General features: G+C 39.5%; 1 protein-coding gene across 1 annotated transcript; it reads left to right on the forward strand.

Moving 5' to 3' along the window:
* The first annotated feature begins 830 nt into the window (after positions 1-830).
* On the forward strand, positions 831-17,005 carry LOC139715786 (steroid 17-alpha-hydroxylase/17,20 lyase-like). The gene is made up of 10 exons (XM_071627326.1): positions 831-943; positions 1,500-1,706; positions 2,817-2,990; positions 8,984-9,077; positions 11,060-11,218; positions 11,850-12,058; positions 12,855-12,980; positions 14,184-14,423; positions 14,971-15,069; positions 15,701-17,005. Exons 2-10 carry the CDS (start codon positions 1,538-1,540, stop codon positions 15,952-15,954), a joined length of 1,524 nt encoding a protein of 507 aa, XP_071483427.1. The 5' UTR covers positions 831-943; positions 1,500-1,537; the 3' UTR covers positions 15,955-17,005.
* Positions 17,006-21,740: the final 4,735 nt, after the last annotated feature.

A 21,740-nucleotide genomic window follows, 5' to 3' on the forward strand; every position in this document is an offset into this window, starting at 1 on the left:
TGCAATCAATCAATCACAGATAGCGATTGAATGCAGCTTTCAAGAGATTTGTGATTGATTGATTTCTATCACAAGTTTTATAAGACAGGGCCCAGAAGTTGATACGTATTTTATTGTTTATAATCATTCATTGTATCATATCTTTTACAAGTTCATGATAATTTCATATTTTTAAACCATCAATGCCATTTCCAAGGGCTTACTAGAAAAAAAAAAACAACAAGAACAAATATCACCCCACTCGTAAGCTTAAAGTAGCTTGTGGGGTGGGGTCAATTTTCTTTTGATTATCGATACTATATTTTGGGTTTATTTGTGTTTTTAACTGTGTAACATGTCGATATGCGCGAAATTAATGCATACTTTTCTGGTGTGTTTATTACGTCTGCTATCCAATTGAAAAAAAGTTTACCTGTAGTCATCGCCAGATATTTCACTTAACAGTCAAATAACTGAATAACCGATGTCAGATTCTGAATCATATTTCAAACAGCAAAGATTGAAAGCTTTTTTTTGCATTACGTGCAGCATGCAATTCATCAGGTCATTTTATCAAATGCACACCGAGTCTATTTCAATGATACTAGAACTATTAGTACTTTTGAGGGTCGCACTAGCAACACGTGATGTCAAACCTTGGTGCTATTGCAATGTCCCCGATTGAAAAGAGGTTGCATGCCCTTTTTAGGAGATTGTCAGAGTCACAAAGTTTGACTGATAAGAATATCTTGTCATCGTTTGTGGCAGCATACACACACGCAAACACACACCCGACAAAAGTAGTATGGCACTTAGGAACACATCAAATATTTGAATGTGAATTGCATGATCTCTGCGTCACGTACGAAACCTCTATAAGACTTTTTCGCTCCCGAAGGCAAGCGCAAAAAGGCTTCCGTCGAGTGACAGCAGTTGTGACTCTTGATCCGGCAACGGACGTTGGGTAAGTTCTCACACGTGAATCGAGACGCTGTTTAAGTCTATCTAAGATTGTGATGCCTGTATTTTCCTTTCTGTAGCTCGCCTCATCGGATGTACTGTAGAGCAATGTCATGAAAGTAAGAGTATTTAGCTGCTGTAGTTGTAGGGCCTGTATTTAACCAGACTATTGATTATCATTGATCAATATATCATCACTGTATATTACCCGACACAAATAGAGTGTTTAATAATCATGGAAGTGTTCTGTTAGATAAGAGTGCTATCGGGGAAGAAGCTGCCTAGTCAATACCAATTAGTTATCTTATACAAAATATAATTTCGAATATATAAAGACAAAATGAAAAGACCTCCTTTTCTTTGTCTATTGAAATGCATCTCTGTTCTATTGAGCAGACACATGCTTGAGGTTGATGAATATACAATCATCTCTTAAATACCAATGAAGATTATCAGAAAGGATCATAGCCCAGAGGCACCCTACCTTGTCAGAAACATCGATCATTTTATGATCTAGGGTTCTGTCTTGTGGTTTCCATGTCTGTTTGCCACTGGTACAGCTTCTCACCACCGATAACAGCCGCATCAAAGTCTCGTCATGTTGGACGCAGTCGGAGCCGTGGAGACCACTTTTGGTCAGGTCAACAGTGTGATGGTCACTGCTGTCCTTGGGGTGATCGTCACCGTGCTCGCCCTCCGTACCATCGTCAGACCCAAGGGCTTTCCTCCCGGTCCCAGAGGGCTGCCTGTTGTCGGATCCATCTATGGTATGGCGCTAAAAGTAATCGATGTAATTCCTTTCAGTTCTGGCTATGCTAAATGAGAGCGAAAGGGTAGGCCTATATTATGAAAAAAAAAAAAACAATGGCGCTATTACGACAATACCGATACATGCTGCAGGTACAAAACATGTTTTGCCCTAATAGCCCAGTTGTAGGATAAGCGTCGCAATTCTGAAAGCTGTGGACTTGGGACAATGACAACAGAATCTACATTGGGTTTTATTTGGTGTTTCTGTACATGTCTCAAGTCTGATGTATTCAACACTTTTTTTTTCAAAGAAAACCAACAAGAACAATTCACTGTGATACTAGAAATACGCGTAAATTATTCTGTCACAAATATTACCTTTAGGCATACTCTTCGATTCATGTTTGAGATAAGACGTTTACCATTGAAGTTTGTTGTTATTGTTGTAGTTGTTGTTGTTGTTGTTATCAGTTCATATTTTGTGCTAGCCAACAGTCTCCTGAGTGGTTTCATTTTTTAAACATCACATCTATTTTGCTGTCATCATGGCCATACATGGACTTTCATGTAGTTTCATAAATGGGTTTGGTTGGATACCTGATTCTTCAGAGAGGTATAGCACGGTGTAATGATTGTCATGTCACGTGACTTGTGCAGTAAGTTTTGAGTAATCACTTAAAATCGTGCTCTGAAACTTGTGTTCTGATTTCCTGATAACATATTCTGTGGTTCCTCACATGAGTATTGCTCCTAGTATGAAATGTTAAATGTCGAATCTCCCTCCCTCCCTCCCTCTCTCATGAGGCCAATCTCTCCCTCTTTCCCTATCTATATATTTCTGTTTGAGTATATTATACTAGAATTAATACATCTAATCTAATCGTTTTGTTTATACACTCGTCTATGTCCTCATTCGATCACTTATCAGTACTATCACAATAGAATATCTTATTAAGTTTTTAGATCTCCTTTTAAGAGGAACATAGTCGCTTAAACCGAGTCCGCTGTTGTAAATCAATAAATAGCATTATCAAAGTAAATGTAACAGCATAACATTACAACGAAAGAACAGACGACAACAGATGACACTGATTTTTCGTTTTTAAATTTTTGATACTCCTGGACAGATATGACAGACCGTCCAGACATCATCTTTGATAAGTGGGCCAAGAAGTACGGGGACGTCTTTGGCTTCAAGGCAGGCGAGCGCTGGATGGTGGTCCTCAATCGCAAAGACGCCATTAAAGAGGCCATCTTGAAACAGGGAGTGGAGTTTGCTAACAGACCTTGGTTCTACTCCGGTACGCTGAACTTGGCCCACTGTATATCTGTCATATTGTTTTCATTGCCAATATTTATTATCTTTACTTATGGGTTCAAGAGATGTGTGCTTGCACTTCCAAATTTCAAGGTTACAAAAAGGCTCGCGAAAACAATAGTAAGATAATATCTTTATACATGGAACGTGTGTGTGTGTGTGTGCGTGTGTATTTGTGTTTGAGCGTGAATTTCGTGAATATGGAATAGGTTTTTTTTTCAGTGAGAATCGAGCAGTGCACAAATATTTAACTTGCGACCTGTTGTTCGATAAGTGCCACAGAAAACCAGGTGAAAGGGCAGACGTTGTTCTCTCCCTGCGTGCTTTGTTGTTTTGATTACTCAAGTCGATTCCATTTCTTCTGTTGTTGTTTTTTTCAAGTTTGCCATCTCAATAGGCTACTTTCACAGCAATGCAAGACAAACAAAAACAGTGAAGTAAAGAAAAATGAAATTAAGAAAACACGAAGAAAACAAAGAGGCGGCAATGTAGAAAATTTTTGCCAAAACGAATCGATTGCTTACATATTCTTCAACATCTCCAACAAATTGAGAATACAATGAAATAGTTGGGTATACAAAATACACACACACGAAATCAGTACAACAATGTAATGAATATGATAACATGTAATGTTGACACAGCTGATTGTTAACAGAAATGTATATAAATGCTATATTTCTATTGAAAACTCCAAAACAAAGTTGTAGGAAATCTTTTTTTACACAAAGCTTACACAAAGCTTGCTCGTGCAACCATAAAGGATAGGTCCGTGGTTGAACTCACTCATACCTCCAATTTATTATTATCATTTTTATTATTATTATTATTATCTATTCGACCAGGTAAAGAATATACATATCATAAACATTACAAACATGAAACAAAATTTCAATTTGCTTTGTGTTTTTTTTTTTTCTTATTTGTTTCTTCTTTGGGATATAGATGTACATGTACGTGTTAGATCCAATTTAATATTGGATGTTTGGCAATAAGCAAATACGCAACGATCAAGGGCACTCTGTCTTGCCGTCATTCCTTTCACATGATAATTATGAGTATAAGAGAGCTGTAAGCATAAGAGTTGTCATTGACAACATGGTTTATCAAGCACGGTTTACGATTTACTTACGAATACATGTCAACCTTATAATCTAGTGCTTCAACTAAAGTGCGCAGGGACGGGTTTTGGTTGAGTTTACCTCCATTTACGTCTGCCAGCACGCCTAACCAAAGTGAAATCAGCATCATAGGTAATGCAGTTTTCGATGGTGGTGAGAGACTGGACTTTCTTGCGGCCACCCCACCCCCTTCTCAATCCACAGCGCAACAAGTGTTTTGATTCATCACTTATGAAAACAGACGAACGGGCATTATGGATATTATTTTTACTGATTTGACAAATTTGCTTGACTGAAACGTAAATGCTGGTATTTTCAACATGGGTTCAACTTACTTACCACTTATGAGTTAATGATATTGGAATTTCATTATCTTCGCCGGCATTAGAATATAATGGGGCCTCTCAAGATCCTCAAGGAGTCGAGGGTTAGAGTCATCTAGGCTCTCATGCGGCACCCTCAAGGAATGTACATAGAGTAATGTGCATACTGATAGGGGTGAAAAGTGGGTGTATGGGGGCTGAGACATTGCGGGTCTGGTGTATACTGGGGCTGCTATTGGGCTTGTTCGGGGTATAATGGGGCCTCTCAAGATTCTCAAGGGTTAGTGTCATCTAGGCTCTCATGCTGCACCCTCAAGGAATGTACATACTGATAGTGTGGGTGTATGGTGTATGTACTGACATTGGGGGTCTGGTGTATGCTGGGGATGCTATTGGGCTTGTTCGGGGTGTGCTGGTGGTGATGGGGGTGGGTGTGGCCGGGTGGTGGTACGAGATGGTCTTGCTGCACGTCCACTCATGGCGGCAACCTGGGAGAATTCCGCCCGACCATCCGGGGGTTGCATCTCTTTTATTGACTCTCGTTGTTCTGCATGAATGATTTCCTAGTATCCTAGTCTTTCTTGCCAGCCACTTTCTTTAAAATCCAGAGAGGACAGCAGCCCAAACAGCACAACCACATTACGTTAGGTGATGTGAAAAAGACTTGTGCGTGAAGTCCAAACCCTTTATTGTCCGGAGTAGGTGCCCACAATATACCTACACAATAGGGAATTAACCCCCTCGCAACCACAATCCCAGGGTTTAGGCGATTCTGTATACAAGTTGTGAATAGTAATGGCAGTTTCAATACACCTGTTTGGAGACCTAAGCCGTTGCTAAAAAGGGAATTGGACACCCGTACTGTACCAGGAATTATTCCAGTACGGTCGGGAATTCAAGTTCAAAAGAATTGAGTGCTGGACAATGAATAACGCAAGCCTGACTTTTTTATACGGATTGCGTATTTTATCCATTTAAGGCAAGGCAGGCAAGGGAACAGATTGCATGAATACAAGCGTCACGCCCCACCCGTAAACTATAAAAGACACACAAAGCAAGGCTCAATTTGTTTCTCGCCTCCTTCATTACTTGAAGCTTGAGATCACTATTAACAAGATGAACCCACACACACACACACACACACACAAATCAGGCAGATCAGTGGCGTACCGTGTATGGGTCAAGACATTGGGGGGGGGGGGCACCTCGTGGAAAAATTTTGAGGGTGTGTATGCGCGTGTGTGCGTGCGCTGTCAGTCTGCAAACTTATGGGGACTATACAATACATTAAACGGAATATAATGCATTCCACAGCGCAGTCATTGAGCAACATTGTAAGTTTTCCTTACAAGGATTATGTGAAACGACAAATTACTGGCAGCAACATCAGGAGAATTGCATGATAATCAAATGCGAGCGAGCGGAGCGAGGGAGTTTGAAAATTTTGACATTTTACAGTCCCCAAACTGCCGTTTGTAGCTATATTTTTTCGCTTTGGAAATTAAGGGGGACGCAGCGGGCGCAACTGGCAATTACTGGCAGCAACATCAAAAGAATGGCATAACGATTAAATGCGAGCGAGCTTGAAAATTTTGACATTTTACCGTCCCAAAATTGCTTTTTGTAGCTATATCTTTTCGCTTTGGAAATTAAGGGGGTGCACCGGGCACAACTGCTGGCAATTACTGGCAGCAACATCAGGAGAATGGCCTAACGATTAAATGCGAGCGAGCGAAGCGAGCGAGCTTGAAAATTTTGACACTTTACAGTCCCCCAACTGCCGTTTGTAGCTATATCTTTTCGCTTTGGAAATTAAGGGGGTGCACCGGGCACAACTGCTGGCAATTACTGGCAGCAACATCAGGAGAATGGCCTAACGATTAAATGCGAGCGAGCGAAGCGAGCGAGCTTGAAAATTTTGACACTTTACAGTCCCCCAACTGCCGTTTGTAGCTATATCTTTTCGCTTTGGAAATTAAGGGGGTGCACCGGGCACAACTGCTGGCAATTACTGGCAGCAACATCAGGAGAATGGCCTAACGATTAAATGCGAGCGAGCGAAGCGAGCGAGCTTGAAAATTTTGACACTTTACAGTCCCCCAACTGCCGTTTGTAGCTATATTTTTTTCGCTTTGGAAATTAAGGGGGGGGGGGACGCACCGGGCACAACTGCTGGCAATTACTGGCAGCAACATCAGGAGACTGGCATAACGATCAAATGCGAGCAAGCGAAGCGAGCGAGCTTGAAAATTTTGACATTCTACAGTCCCAAAACTGCCGTGTGTCGCTATATTTTTTCAATTGGAAATTAATAGGGGCGCACCGGGCGCAACTGCTGGCAATTACTGGCAGCAACATCAGGAGAATGGCATAACGATTAAATGCGAGCGAGCGAAGCGAGCAAGCTTGAAAATTGTGACATTTTACAGTCCAAAAGCTGCCGTTTGTAGCTATATTTTTTCGCTTTGGAAATTAAGGGGGGCGCCCGGTGCGCCCCCCCCCCCCCCCGATCCGCCACTGGTAGTCAAGGATGTCGCTTTATGTTCATGATTGGGGGAGGTATGACCAGCGAGGGGGCGTCGAAGTGACCAAGCGGGGGAAAGAAGTCCAAAATCTGCACTTTAGAGCATCCCCTAATTGTTTGTGTTTGTGTATGTGTGTGTTTTATATACATGGAAAAGTTAGGAAATAGCCCAGGTCAAGTCTTATTATTGGCAATGCAAGGCATTTTAATATATAGAAGACTAGTATGTAAAGCAACACTGCAAAATCAATGATCTAGCTGTATTATATAGCGAAGCGTTAGGTACAAAGGTGTACATTCTACATCACATTGCGCAACATTGCAACGACTCTTTTTGCCGTTCGGATGTTCTGAGTACACTGCGCACATCCTGCTTATATTCAGAATGCCAACTAGGAATCACGCTGAATCACAATCTTTTGTCGGCTCCGGGCTTTTTGAACAATGTTTCACACTATATATACCTTTTTAATTATGGTTAACAGAAATCTTAGAAAAATGTCTTATTTCTTGATCACCCTTTCATGTCAATTTCAAAAGCAGTTTATAAACCCTTGAATTACCATTTTGGAATTTTTTTTCCAGCGGATTACGTGCCCCCCCCCCCATGCCCCCCCCCCATGCCCCCCCCCTCCCCCCCCCCCCCCCCCCCGTAGCTACGCCACTGAGGCAGATGATGAAACAATGTCAGGCCCAAAATATTTTTCGGCCACTCAGACTAATATTATAGTAAAAAGCGGTGAAAGAAAATCCGTAAGGATATCTGCGGGTACTTACATACACAATCCACACAGGGTATATAAAAATCCCAACGTTGTATATAGGGATGATGCGTTCTATGCAGCGTTAAATGTAATGGATCGCTAGGACAATAGCGTTTGACAGGGTGCCATTTGAAGTAACTGTTAACACACTTAAGCATCATCGGTTCCCGCAGTCATTATCCCTGCGAGAAGGAAACAATCGCGAGTGATAAATGAATATTTCTACTGCCTCCCGCAGTCATTTTTGAAAACGAAAAGATTCTGGGTCAAGGGTATACATGTTGCTTGAATGCATACATTCATTTTTCATACAGCATCATCTATAATGCCTCTACGATTTTGATTATTCTTGGCTAAAATTTTTACATTCCCTTTCATTATCTTTAATGATAAGCCATTTCGTAGTTCGACTTTCCGCATGAGCAGAAAAAAGTAATTTGCTATAACATGCATGCCTCTTTAACTTCATTGAGATACCGGTAAGCATCTGTGTGGTAATGATTATTCATGTAATCCTTAATGGTGCTTGCCAGCACCGCCATTCGACAGCAACAAAGTGTTCATTAATAGGGTGGTATAGTATAACGGGTGAGGTGAGAATTCAGCCTTTAACTTTTTGGGAGATATTTAGAAACCACTTCAAGAAAATGACAATTCTCAGAAGAATTCATAGTTTATTTTAATGAAAATTGGTTTGAAAAGGATGAGATATCTAAAAACAAAGTTAAAGAAAGGGATCCTAATAAAGTATGGGTCCCACCTTTAATTTGAATCCCTTTGTTTTGAATCACAGCCATTTCAAAACCAATTTTCATCAAATAAACTTTTTATATAATATGCTCTTTCATATTTCATAGAGGTTGCTCATTATATCTGGAAAAAAAAACTATCATAAAAAAGTTCGAAACCTCAAACCGCGTCTGAACTGATACTGAAACATTCCTTTAAAACCTATAGTATTTGGTACTAATAACATGAATAGTTTGTTACTGCATAATGCTTATTAAATGATGCTTCCCCGATTGTTGATTGAGATGCTTCTCTGGTCACATTGTCCATGCAAATTTATTTTTTGTTTGAACATTAATTCCATATATTGTGTTACGTCGGGCAACCCTATGCGCTTTATCTCTTCGAAACTAATAAAGTGCCAAACCAACTGCGAAAAAAAGAAAGGTCATTTTTTCGAATTGTGTACGTGAGCTAATTTCGAAATGGTGTACTGTTTCCGATCTCAACCCTAGTCGAGATTTTCAGCGAGGGATTTAAGGACATCGTGTTCGGATTCTACTCGGACACGTGGAAGCTTCATCGTAAGCTTGGACACACAGCTCTGAGGTGAGACATTGATTCGATGAACTTTCTGCCAGATTTCCCTTTTAATTTTTAAATGTGAAAATCTAAGCTTTTTCATCCAGAGTTTCATTAACATGGGGCATCCAATTATTCCGATGGGTATTGCATCTAGTATACAGTAATACGCTAAGCTCCTGTCCTCAATCTCCTTAGAGAAATCAACCGTAAAACATCCGGCATGAATTTGGTGATGACAGTTTTGAAACAGCCTTTCAATACCCTATCCACTCTTGATATCAGTCGACCAAACTCTTAGCTGGATCAGTGTAATCGCCTTTGCATGTGAGAGCCATGGTAACAAAAGGTGTTTCTAAAGTATTTGGCATAAATTTGGCAAACTTTTAAAGGGAATGGCTAGTAACTGATCAATGGGAATCAGTGGGAATGCTGGGGAATGATTGTTCCAATCCTTGTGGGATTCATTTAAGAGTACATCATATATCTATTGTGTGAAAATTATTTGCTTCAGAGTGGTCTCATATTCAAGTAATGTGCAGTTTAAAGGACAAGTTCACCTTCATAAACATAAGGATTGAGAAAATGCAACAATATTAGTTGAACACATCAGTGAAAGTTTGAGGAAAATTGGACAATCGATGCAAAAGTTATGAATTTTTTAAATTTTTGTGTTGGAACCGCTGGATGAGGAGACTACTACAGCTTGTGAGTCATATGCGTACAACAGTATAAAGAAAATATAAAAGAAAATTCAACATATTTTCACTTTTTTCGCATAATAAAAGAGCAATTGACTTGCCTCTTTCTAAAGGCAGGGGGAATAATATTACCCATAACATTTATCGGTAACGAGTCAGGGGAATGTGTACTTTTTTCAAAAGATGGAATTTTGTGAAATTCTCTTTATATTTTCCTTATATTGTTGTACGCATGTGACATCTAAGTTATTCATACACTGCAGTAGTCTTCTCATCCAGCGGGTACTGCACAAAAACTTCAAAAATTCATAACTTTTGAACGGATTGTCTGATTTTCCTCAAACTTTCAATGATGTGTTCTACTAATATTGCTACATTCTCTCAATCCTTATGTTTATGAAGGTGAACTTGTCCTTTAATGCCCCGTCACTGTACAGGCATGCTAACCTGGAAACAAGCACTAGGCAGGAACGTGACGCTTGTGCCTTATAGGAGGCAGTCGGGAGTATCGGATAAGGAGAGGGGCATCGAAAAATACGACTGATAATTATGTAACATCATATTTATACCATCCAACACTTCATTTGCAGCGAAAACCCGGAGGGATGGGGGGGGGGGGTGGGGGGCGAGAGGGGTGCAGGAAAGTCATAAATCTTAAGTTGTTGTAAAAAGAAATGCAAATACTGACATAAATGTGTGGTGGTGAAAATTAGCCCCGATACTTTTTGGAAAGGTAAGGTCAAGTGCTCATTCGACCTCCTAGAACTGTTCAGATTTGTGGAATTCCTTTGACGTTGCTTTTAAATCGCTCTGCTACAGTGACATCAGTAATTGTGGCGTTCTCATCTGAAATGGGATTGGATTAAACGACAATGTTTTTAAGAAAATCATCTCTTTTGAAATGATCGTACAATTTCTTCTGAAAGTTTTTTTTTCGTGTTCCATTAGTCTCTCAACAGTCATTTAATCCATTACATGTTTGAGAGAAACTCTATTTCAATATGTTCCGCTTCGCACACTTTACTAAGATGTTACAGATCATTCACCCCTCCCCCCCCCCCCCCAAAAAAAAAATAATAAATAAATAAATAAAATAAATGCTTAAGCTGTCACTGTTCTGTTACTCTATACACACACACACACACACACACACACACACACACACACACACACACTAATTTTCAAGGTCGATTCTCCCTTTAAATCAAATCGACACCTCCTGTAATAACGAATCAGCGACTCTATGGTCTGGTCAATGACTTTAGTCTCGCTTTCCCTCCGTTTTCCCTACACTTGACTTGAGTACAGACAGTTTGCCACAGGGAAACGACTGGACGGTCTGCTCCACAGTGTCTTCCCGAAGTTTGAGAGGGCGCTAGAAGAAAACAACGGTCGCCCCGTGGACCCCAAGCTCATGATCACCCTTCTGCTGTACAACATGCTCTCCACCATGTGCTTTGGAAAAGTGTGAGTGATACCACGGAGATACTTACGTAGCCCCGTGGTAATACATTAAATGCTCTTCATTCGCCTCTGTCTTGTAGGTTTCGAGAGGACCTCCTAGGTATATTTTATTTGACTGTATTATTCTTTGAAAGTTTTATCGGTCTATCGGCTGGTGCATTGTCTCGTATGAAACATTATGACTGGCTTTGTATCATTTTTTAAATAATATGTTCATGGTTGGGACGGAGACACAAAATAACTAGCAAAACGAAAAATTGACAAACAAACCAGCAAATCCCACAGCATGATATCAACATATAAAGTGACTGGTCAATTTACGCTTGCTGCTGCGATGAAAAGTGATAGGCAACTATGCAGCTGTTATCAGATATAGATTTTAATTAACGGCTTTCCCCAGCAGACTTGTTACAATTTTTTTTTAATTATGTAAGCAACTATCTAGAGTCATTAAAAATAAATAAATTCGAGCCCATATAACTGATACCTAAACACTCAGACAGCTGGTCAGCGGGAAATTCGTCCAATAGGAAACAGCCATCTCCGACCCCAGTGCACTGCCCCCTCCCCGACCCCCCCCCCCCCCCCCCCAGTAGAGTATTTGTTCTGATGTAACGGTTGTAAACTTCGACAGGTATGAATTCAAAGACCCCCGCCTGGAGAAGTGGCGAGAGGTTATGGACCGGGCCACGGATCAGATAGGGTATGGACTGGCCGCAGATTTCTTTGCTTTCGCCCGCTACGTTCCCACCTCTGGGCCTCGCCTGCTCAAGGAGTCCAGCGACGAGATTCTCAGTGTTATACGACCTGAGGTTGAGAACCACAAGAAAAATTTCAATCCAGGTATGTCCATTCTAAATATATTTTGGCACCGCCTCCGCTCTTTTTTTTTTTTCTTTAGCGATATTTTTAACCAAAACATGGCCTCACTATGGCTCATATCAGTTTGCGTGGAGCATGTTGAGCATGTGTTATCGAGTCTGGCTGCTAGTCTTGTTGATATCTTATCGAATGACTGATTGGACGATTGATTAATAGATTGATTTACTCACTGACTGAGATAGATAGTTCAATTTCTCACACAGCGCCGGTGTATTTTGAATGGGGCCGTATGATGTACGGAAAAAAAGCAAAATACTGCCTAAACAAGGGAATGAAGAATGAATTGTAATCTGTATACGCAACACGCTCAATCGCATTTAAATGTTTAGACGTTTTCCTGTCATACTCGTTGTGAAAGATTCCTAATATGTTTCCCATTTAAGATGTCATTTTCACTTACAAAGGACACATTCCTGTTCACTCCGTCACACGGACACATACACAATATAAGGCACATAAATTATGCTGCAGCCTCAGTTAGCTAATGATTATATTTCGGAGACTGGAATCGGGGTTTAAACATCATAAGCGAGACTACATTCTTTTGTTTATCAGTGTCATTTATCTTTTGCAAAAGCGAATGTTTGTGTTTATGATGTAATTCCTGATTTATTTTATGTTATGTTTTTGTTGGAAAAAGAAGAATGAAAATAATTGAATTGAATTGAATTGAATTGAATATACAAGGACATTAGATTACGTTCGTTTGTGTAAACAATCTATAAAGACTCGCGTATGACATTTTGTTTTCTTTCAGACAAGGTGAACGACCTCATTGACCTGCTCTTGGCTGCCAAGAAGGAGGCCGAGGATGCAAACAGCCCGGATGTCGACAAACTCACTGACACACACTTGGTCCAGACCGTGGTCGACATGTTTTCAGGTGAAAATCAGTCAGCTTTATTATGTCGGTCCTGTCGTCAATTGATATCTGCAAAAGATGCTAAACGGATTTTGTTTGTTTGAAGGTGTGTGTGTATGTGTATGTGTGTAAGTGTGTGTGTGTGTATGTGTATATGTGTATGTTTGTATGTGTGTGTGTGTGAGGGTGTGTGTGTGTGTGTGTGTGTACGTGTATGTGTGCATGTGTGTGTGTGTGAGTGTATGTGTGTGTGTGTGTGTGTGTGTGTGTGTGTGTGTGTGTGTGGTTCCATTATTTATTACTGTATAATTTTGCTGCACAATTCATTTGGATGATTATTAAGATTAATGCTAGAAGAATTGAATTATCACTGTTAAATTTAAGCAATTTTTTTGAGAGCATAGGGGAAGTGACTGTATGTAAATTGATAATTGTTCATGAAAATGTAATTTTTGTTATGTCATTATGTACAGCAATAGCAAATTTGCTATTATGATCACAAATGTATATTTTCGTCATTTCAATTGTAGCAAATGAAAATTGTTATTTTTTTTCTATTACTTTGAATGGAACAGAATAAACATCGTTGAAAAACAAAAAAAAAGTGTGTGTGTGTGTGTGTGCGTGTGTGTGTGTGAGTATAGCTTTACATAAACGAGAAATATTTAGACAGAGAGAGCTGGAGGAGCGGAGGGCGCCGGTGCCGAGAGCGAGGCGTGAGTCTGGCGACGTCACTCGCTAACATCCAGAATGCACAGGCCAATGTTTGACCGTGGAGGTACTTGTACATGTACCTTCATGGTATTGTGTTGTCAGGAAGACCCGAATATGAATCTTTTTGCTCTGTTTTTCTTCGCTTTGTGTATTAGAGGTAAAGCTGACTACTCACCAAAGAGCATTCAGATGTCACTCTGACAAAAGAAAAAAAATGATCGGAGAATTATAACAATGTTCTCCTTTCTCTCCCCTTTCCCTCCTCTGTACATTATACCTTCCTTTCCATTAGCTATGTTTATAAAAGAATAGAGTGCAACTGTCCCTTTCCAACCCAGTATGAGCAGCGATGAGTGCTACGATGAACATGGACCTAGTGTCCATGATCTAACCAAGTCCATTTTAGGACCTAAATATAGTTCTAAAATGTGAGTAAGGGATTAAAATCACCAACATCTGTTTCATCACATTGCTCCTCCTTATCCCCCGCCCCCTTTTTCCACGACACAGCTGGAATCAACACTTCCACTGAGACTCTCTATTGGGCCATGGCCTTAATGGCCGAACACCCTGACGTCCAGACCAAGGTGCGTCAGGAGATTGACGATGTCATCGGGCGCGACCACCTGCCGGAGATCGGCGACCGCGGAAGCCTTCCGTACGCCGAGGCGACGCTGTACGAGATCATGCGATACAGTTCGCTGCTCCCTATTGCTCTGCCTCACTCTACGATGAAGGACACTACTCTCCGTAAGTCGTATACACTCAAACTCTTTCCCTTCGTATTACGTATTCCCTTCGTAGCACTTTAAACTCGTAAACATTAAAATTCTACATTTTGGGGCCCAGAAACGTGGTAAACCGCTGAACACTGAAAACTGTGTGGTGGATATCAAGTTCAGTGAGGCAAAAACGACCCCCCCCCCCACACACACACAAAAAAAGAAACGCAAAAGGGATGTAATCTTTATAACTTGTTGTCAAGGAAATTAAATATTTATCATCCTACAGGTAGACGAATGACTTCTTTTTTGGTAGATTTGTTTCATTCACCAGTATTCCAATCATCGGACGTCCCTGCGAAAAATCGTTATAAAACGACTTTAGACACGGAGGTGTCGGCTGACTCGTCATTCATTATGACGCTGTACGCTGAGGGCGCCAATTGGACTTGGCATTGATACTTTCCCCTCGCATGTCATTTTCGTATAGATAAGCAGTATCTCTGTTCGGACGGAAATCGTGGCGTGTAGTCTTATTTTTTTCCTTTCTCTTTCCTTGCTCCTGATCACGACAGATGGCTTCCGGATTCCTAAGGATACAATCGTCATCATCAACACCTACTCCATGCATTATGACCCTAAAGAGTGGGATGATCCTGAGTCCTTTAAACCTGGTATGATCAACAGGATGACGAATTTTTAGAGCGATAATGCTAACTCAGTGAAATTCTTAAATATCATTTTTATTCACATCATAATTGTGAATATAATATCAAATAGTTCGTTTCTATCATAATCATAATCACCTTCATGTCTGCCACTCATATCAATGAAACTGCTGTTCGATACTATATGCCAAATTTGACTTGTATAAACTTGGTAAAACTAAATAGAATTCTACAGACTTCTTCAAAATCGGACCTAACCTGGGAAGGTTACGCAAATGAAAACTAGCAGAGTTTTTCAAGTAACAGCAATGTCATTCAGTAGTGTCAATGGCAACCTCATTATGCAAATTAGATGGTATGGTGATGTCATGACCTGACGATCCCTCCATAGGCACCATTGATTTACACATGCATGGTACTCACTAAACTTCTATAACTAATGGCTTTTACTACTTGAGTGTCGAGAGTCAGGCTTTACCAGGAGCTCTCTGTGGTACCTGAAATTTTATAAACTGGTCCCCATATCCATTGAAACATGTTTAAAGACGTTGTCAGACAAATTGTATCATTCTGTTTTGGTCAGAAGGTCCAAAAGAAAGCCTAAGATGAATTAATATTGCTATTGCTATTTCCACAGAGCACTTCCTGGATAACAGCGGGATGGTACGACAGCATCCTCCCAGCTTCCTCCCGTTCGGTGCTGGGAGGCGTAGCTGCCTCGGTGAGGCGGTTGCCAAGGCCGATCTCTTCATCATCTTTACATGGCTCATGCAGAACTACACCTTCAGCAAGGTACCCGGTAAGGAACGCGAGAACCTGCTGAAGGTTACAGCAGCCCCGACTGCCCGCTTCCTCTCCGAATATCAGATCGTCATCAAGAAGCGTGATTAGACATCGCCGAGAGAAACATGGGGAAAAAGCCACGATTTTACCCCAAAAATCCGAATTATCGAATTAGCCCTTTCTTACCTCCCTCCCCAATCCACCAATTCCCCTTCCCTCACTTAATAAGTGTATTAATATAGGTGACTTTGGTACTAGTGTTCGCTAAATTTTAATTAAATTCACTACCGGGACTGACTGTACGAAATAAAAACGCCCCCTATTTCTCTTTGTTCCTGGTGTTTTAGAGTCACCTTAAACAAACAGAGTGATTAGATTTTTACTGTGATTTGAAAGAACTATTGTTCAAGCTTACCACCCGAAACATTGGTTTCATCTCACAATCGCATACTCTTCAGAAGAGCATCTTAGAATTTGTATTCCCACCACTCTATGTTGTAGGGCTACCTCTTTAAACATGTTAAAGTAACAGCAATTTAGGCTCAGACTTTATCACCAATCAACAAGCCCAGTGAAATTAAATTGGTTGAACTGATTTACAGATAGATGAAACAAGACGACACATTATAATAAAGTTTCAGAACTTATAGGACAGTCGCGAGAGAATTATAGTCCATTTTGGTGTCCTAATATTTGAGTAGCAATTCACCCACAAAACCATTTCACAAAGTTCATTGCTTCCGCAAAAAAAAAATAATGATAATAATAGATAAAAAAACATACAAAAATGAATGATTCAAAGTCAATGCCATAGGAGATTATTGGTGCTGTTATCGTCTGATATGAAAAGATTGCCCCTTTGAATAATTAAAGATTCTTTCAACAGTTCCTGATACTTCGATATTGAATGTCATCACTGCGGAACTGAATGGCAGAAATTTGATGCATGGCACCTAGTTCTTGCATAATCATGACAGCTCAGTTGACGTACACATACACACATCATGCACACGCGCATTTTCACGATACAACTCATGTAAGTTACAATACACCTACACATCGTATAAACCGCCTATTACAGATCATATCCGCACATAGCAACCACACACCACATACATATCACCCACACACCACATACATATCACATGAAACAAGTGATTTTTTTTATATATATATACACTTGTTGAATCCACCATCCTAGATAATGTCTGTCTGTCATTTTTTTTTCAGTCTACGCATAATTAGAATCAATGTTCATCTTTATAATGACAAAGGTTGCTATTAATGAATGTACCACTTCCATATCATATCTTATATCCAAGACATTCAACCCTGTTCCTACATGAAAATAAAAGAAGATAGAGCAAAGCAAACAGGCTCACAGGCGAAATCATATTAGAGTAAATTGATCAAACCAGATTTAGATATTCCTCAGGTAATACCAACAGACTATTTGGAAGACAGTAATATTAATTTTACGAAGAATAAAGAATACTCTTTCAACAACATTAATATTATTGTTTTCCAGTGTCTTTGTGTTAATGTGGTAATAGACTCTTTATGTACGTAGACCTATATTATCAAATATATACAGTATTTATATGTTCATACATTGATTGTAGTCCTCGTGTTGGTCAAATAATATTATCAATAATAGGCCAAAACTACAGAAATAGACATGTATTATGCTGTCAATATCAAAATCACTTGACAAAGTTCAGGGTACCCGAAAATTTTTGTTCTTCAAATGAACTGTTGGTATTAACAGCATTATACATACCCATTTCCTCTCCCCCAGCACCCCCCCCCCCTCTCTCTCTCTCTCTCTCTCTCTCTCTGTATATGTATGTATATATATATATATATATATATATATATATATATATATATATATATATATATATACGATGAGATGTCTGTGTGTGTATGTGTATAATGTGTGTGTGGTCGAAGGCCCCAGGTATCCTAATCTTAATAGATACAGCTTTGCTCAATCTAGTTGTGTGTAGATAGAGCTCTAGCGCCCCCACTTGTCTATGTCATAAATGGATGACTCGACTCTATTGAAAATATTACTCACCTTAGAATTGTTAAGGATATAATCATTTCATTGATCACATCAGGGGGAATGATGCATCAGGTGTCACTGTATTTAATTATACATAATTATAACTTTATTGTTCAATAAACTAGTCATAATATTAAACTGAGTGGTACTTGCATCGGCATATATTATCAAGAGGCATTGTTCGTTTCATATTTCCCGTCACAACTAACATCATTCCTGATTTTCTCAATTGACATTTCCTCCCTCAACCTCTTCATCATGATAGTAATTATACTATATATTTTACAGCAAGGAGGGATCATGATGTTACTTCACGGATACCATGTCACGTGATTACTCCAAACACACAAACTCGAAATACAGATTTCACAGAATAGGAAACGCATAGCTCACACTGAGAGTCTACAAATATAGTTGGTGCGATGCTATTCGCGTGTTTAGTTCGTCTGCTTTCACTGACATCAATAAGACAATGACAAAATATAAGATGTTCTTAACTCACTAAACTCTGTAGAGTCACATGACATCATTGCTTGGGGAGAATGTATGTATAGATTTGTATTTACAATCCACACTCTCCATCATTAGTTACATGGTGTCTTAACGAAATCATATTTACTGTGTTTGGAATGTAGCAGAGACACGAACGCGCATGGCGACACAGTCGTGTGCAAAACAAAATTGTCTGTGTTTTGGAAAAAAAAAACACATTCGCTGGATCACATAGTGTACACAACAGGTATACAACACAATACCAATGCATTATATCTCATCAAGGGGAACAATATTCTATCACAGTGGCGGATCCAGAGGGGGCGCAAGAGGCGCACGCCCCCCCCCCTTTATTTATCATTAAAAACAAAAGAAATGAGAAGGAAAAAAAAGAAAATGAAACCCGGAAGTGGCACCAGAAATATTAGTTGCCCCCCCCCCCTTTACAGAATTCCTGGATCCGCCCCTGTATCATCTCTTGTGTTCCAATCATCCAATCAATCTAGTCACCTCGTACCGTTAGTAGTCACAGTGGTTCAAATGAAGGATTTGTCTCTTATTTGGGAACTTCTTGTTGACCGTGGCGACTGTGGTCCATGCGGCACATCTAGACATAGACAATACCTTCAGTTTAACAGGTGAGAAGAAAGTATAAACTGGAAAACTCTCGATTTAACGACAAGGAATTGCAAAGTTTCGCCATTTCATTCAAATATATGCTGGTGTGTGTTGGATTGATTGTGTGAAGACAAAGAGGTAAAAGAAAATGAGCCCACATCACGACAAATTATGTCTTGACACCACAATTATTATGTTCCTGGAGATCCAAACAGACAAAGAAAATATTAATTTGAGATTTTTTTTTCATATAATAAAGCAGCAAGTGAATTGTACTAACGCTGATTGGGGGTGGGGTGGGATCTGTACCGAAAGGGGTTCCGACTTTTCTCAGAGAGAGAGAGAGAGGGGGGGGGGGGGGGGGGGGGGGGGCTTGAATAACGGCATTAACGTGTCACCTGAGCACGCTAAGCCACAGGGATTTTTGGACAGGTGGGGGTATATCCAATCTATCCTCCTTCTAAGTCCTTGTATTGTTGTTGTTTTATTTGTTTGAGCTGTTGTTGTTGTTGTTCATGTTGTTGTTGTTGTTGTTGTTGTTGTTGTTGTTGTTGTTGTTGTTGTTGTTGTTGTTGTTGTTGTTGTTCATGTTGTTGTTCCCAGCGTCATGGATGCTGTGCATCAAAGTCTTATTGCACTGTCGTCCAGTTTCATTCTGTCTCTGGTAAAATCGATAAAAAAACAGGTCCTATATTCTACCCTTCCCTTTGCCCTTCTTTTCTTCATTGCAAAACAGTGATATTCTCTACTGCCTTTAAACTGAGCATCGGCTATGGTGGAGCCAATCTAACCACCCTGAAGAGATGCACAGAGCCATCACCTCTAGAACTTAAAGGCCTTAATTGCCATTTGCAGATGAAACAAAAACCCAGCTTTAGTGCTTCCAAATAGTTCTAAAATGTGAGTTAAGAATAGAAACAACCAATGTAAAAAATGGAATCAGTATAATCAATGTTAAGTACTTTTAAATATACAAAATGTGAACAATAGTTATAATAAAAATGTTTCTACACTAAATCGTCTACCATGTCTACAGTTATAATGATGGTTTAGTGGGAAACATAGTGATATCTCGTTATATTACGAATTTTTGTACATGGCAGGATGTTTTGTGATATAACTGAACTACACATTTGCATCAAATGTGATATTTCGAACGTTTTTTAAATCACTGCTCCCAATGGTAAACAGTACCTTTAAACAGTTAAGAGTTACTGCTGCTAACAAGTAGACTTTTCAAGTTTCCATTGCCATAAGAGTGGCTATAGTAATAGAGATATAGATACCTCCATGAAAGAATTTTGTGAAGTTCTAGAATATCAAGTAACGTTTACTTGAGAATGTTGCTATTAAGAATGAGTATAATTCATATTTAGGGAGTACATCGTTACTTTAGTCATAATTAGGAATTAAGGATTAGGAATACAGATTAGATGATCTGCCTTTTATGCTTATTCATAATGTAATCCTTTGAAGAGCATACACATTAAATTTAAAATCAATGGTATGTTTTTTTAGATTTAAGTTATTTTTTTCTCACCGTAGTCACTGCTGTCATCCTGGAGCATAATGGAGTTATGCAAAGAGCAACCACTAATTTTTACTGTACAGAAAAATGATCAGAGAGAATTCTGTTGATTTAAGAATGGCGTGGACCTTTTAACCCACCCTATATCACCACCTCCAATGCATTTATCCCTTCTATGATCAAGGATTATTTCTTTATTCTACACGGTGAAGTGAAACATCTTTTTTTCCATCTAAACAGCATTCGCAGGACTCATTATATGAATTGGTATAAAAGCAGTATTGTGGGTTTGATTGTGGTGTTTCCATACAACTACGAAATAGAAAGGGTACGTCAATTCAATATTCAACAGAATAAGAAAGAAGCAAATAATCTCGTCACCGTAATAGATTGGCAAAGAAGTTAATTTTTACTGGAAAATTATTGTAATATATCACCTCTCTTCGAATCCCTTTATCCCCTAATCTTCATTTCTTGGTTAGTGGTGACCCTCCTTCAGGTACAGTCATTGCTTAAAGTGTGTTTAGAAATATGGCGGAACATGTTCCGCAGCTATTAATGGGGAAATTCTTGGTGTTTCGGGGTTGTGGCAGTAGCACACAAGGTAGCAGCGAACTTTCTTCGAGACCGTCTCTTAAAGCTGTCTGTATCAACAGAAACGTCGAAAGAAAATGTTGTGAGGTAAGCATTTGTGTGTTGTGATACTATGAATAACTTTAAGCGTTCAATGATCAGTTCATTGTCATCTTAAATCAAATTGATTTCGTGGCAACTCGCTTTGAGTTTGATATTCCAAAATCTTAGACCTGCTGTTTGTTTTATTTTCTATGTTTGAATTATTTCTGGCCGTTACAATATTAATGTTTGTGTCCTTATTAATGAACTGAAATATGATAGTTACTTTCCGTTGATCTTTAATCTAACGTATGTGAAACACTACATATGATTACAGCAAGTTTGACCACCAATATTTCATCTTTAACTGACTGGCCCGGTACAAGCAGGCATACATCACCATTCGTATTACGGAGCGAAACGGAAAGAATAGTTGATGAGCATCATTGCCAGAATTTACTATACTCAGTATTATTTCTGATTATAGAGGATGATTAACTTTGGCAGCATGATTTATTTCTCTGAAAGAGGGGAAGAGACTGTCTCAAAGCGATGCACCATAGATGTATCATC

The sequence above is a fragment of the Diadema antillarum genome, unplaced genomic scaffold (assembly GCF_040938485.1).
Source record: "Diadema antillarum isolate AM-2024a unplaced genomic scaffold, OU_Dant_1.0 scf00000055, whole genome shotgun sequence".
Lineage (NCBI taxonomy): Eukaryota > Metazoa > Echinodermata > Echinoidea > Diadematoida > Diadematidae > Diadema > Diadema antillarum.